Source organism: Geospiza fortis, unplaced genomic scaffold (genome assembly GCF_000277835.1).
Source record: "Geospiza fortis unplaced genomic scaffold, GeoFor_1.0 scaffold254, whole genome shotgun sequence".
Lineage (NCBI taxonomy): Eukaryota > Metazoa > Chordata > Aves > Passeriformes > Thraupidae > Geospiza > Geospiza fortis.
Window position 1 is genome coordinate 727,485 of NW_005054441.1, and position 1,787 is coordinate 729,271.

At 58.6% G+C, this 1,787-nt stretch overlaps 1 protein-coding gene across 1 annotated transcript in view; it reads left to right on the forward strand.

The window, feature by feature from the left end:
* TCF3 (transcription factor 3) overlaps nucleotides 1-1,787 on the forward strand; it is an 83,040-nt gene that overhangs the window by 68,372 nt on the left and 12,881 nt on the right. The window contains 2 exon segments of the mRNA XM_031062220.1: nucleotides 474-532; nucleotides 1,162-1,252. Coding sequence (XP_030918080.1) covers nucleotides 474-532; nucleotides 1,162-1,252 — 150 coding nt within the window.

Here is a 1,787-nt window from a genome sequence, read left to right on the forward strand (position 1 = left end):
CTGAACCTGTTACTGAAATGAGCTCGTGCTCCTTAGGAAATGAGGATCCTGACACAGATTTGTAGAAAATACTTTGTTTTTCTGTGGAGAAGGAAGTTTGGGATTCACAGAATGAAAGTATTATTAAGGTTGGAAGACGCCCCTAGGCTCATCCAGTGCATTGGTGGTTGTTGGGGTTTGAGATGCCTCATGGCAATGGCTGTGCTGCAGCAGAGATGTCTGATTGCTGTTGGTGGCACTACACCTCCAGCCCAGGGCTTGGAGAGATGTCCCTGCAGCCCCTTGATGGCTCCAGGGGAAGGTGCCCCATGTCCGAGCTGCTCCGAGCTGGACAAACATTTAATTTTCAGGCAAAGCACTAAAAGCAGGAAATTTCCACCCCAGAGCAGGTGACCCCAAAGAAGGTCCTGTAGGGTGCTGTGTCCTGCTGGGGTCTGGGGCCTTGGCAGTGGTATCTGTGTCTCTCTTGGCAGGTAACAGAGGAACCACGGCCGGGAGCTCCGGGGACGCGCTTGGGAAGGCTCTGGCCTCGGTGAGAGCTTGGGATGGTCCTGACCCTCTACCCAGCAGGGAGCATGCACACATTTGGTGAATGCACCCCACATCCACAGCAGCCTTTAGGGAGGGTTTTCCCCTCTCCATGTGCTGTCATCTCAGTCCTGGCACCTTTTGGTGGATGGGGAAACTGAGGCACTGCAGGTTGTGGTGGCCCTGCAGCCCCATCTGCTGCTCCCAGCCTGCTGCTGCTCTGCCAAGACCACCCTACACAAACCTTGTGGCAGGACTTGCAGGTCCCAGTAGTCCTTGCCCTGTGTGTGCTGGTTCAAACTGGAGGGCACTGGTCTCACTGGGTCACCAGAGAGTTTCCTCTGTCCCATTCAGTGATCTTTGCACAGTAGCAGAGGGGTGCTGACAGTGACCCTGCAACAATTCCTGAGAGCTCCTGCTTCCTCCTGAGAGGGGTTCTGAAGAGCAGAGGCTGCACTCAGGGGTGGTGACAGTGGGGACAGAGAGAGACCCCAAGGTTGATGGGGGAACTGGGCTTGGTCATTGTGCTGGCTCTGGGTTTGGGAAGGGAGGTCCCAGCAGGTGCTGGGTGCCACTGGGAGGGGACAGCTAGCTCAGGTGGCACTGCTGACCATCGCCCTTCTGTCCCTGCAGATTTACTCCCCCGACCACTCTAGCAATAACTTCTCCTCCAACCCCTCCACCCCGGTCGGGTCCCCGCAGGGCCTCGCAGGTGAGTGACAATGTGAAGGGTGAGGGGGGTGGGGTTTGCTCTGGGGAGCTCCCAGGCAGTGAATTTCCCAACTCAGCCCCCCCTGGGCTGGCAGCAACCCCAGGACCTTCTCCTGCCCTCCCTGCCCCTGTCCCTGCATGTCCCACCTCAGAGAAGCTGTGGCTGGATTTGCCTCCCATGGGAGAAGTGCAGTGGCACCTGGGAAGCAGCCAAGTGGTTCAAACCCATGTTCAGCACCTGCTGAAAGCCCATTCCTGTTCTCCTCAGGCAGGACAGGTCCCGTTGTGCCCAGCAGAGCTGGTGCCCGGGCTCCCTGTGCCCAGGGAGGTCACAGGGAGTCACTGAGCCCGGGGACATTGGGGACACCTCTCGAGGCCTGAAGGGCTGAGCCAGAGCAGAGCTCATAGTGCCACACAGTGCCACAGTGCCCATGCAGTGCCACACAGCCCTGCGGTGGCCCATGAGGTGCTGCAGTGGTCCATGCAGTGCCACAGTGGCCTGTGCAGTGCCAGATGTTGCTGCTGTGGCCGGAGCAGTGCCGTGCCGT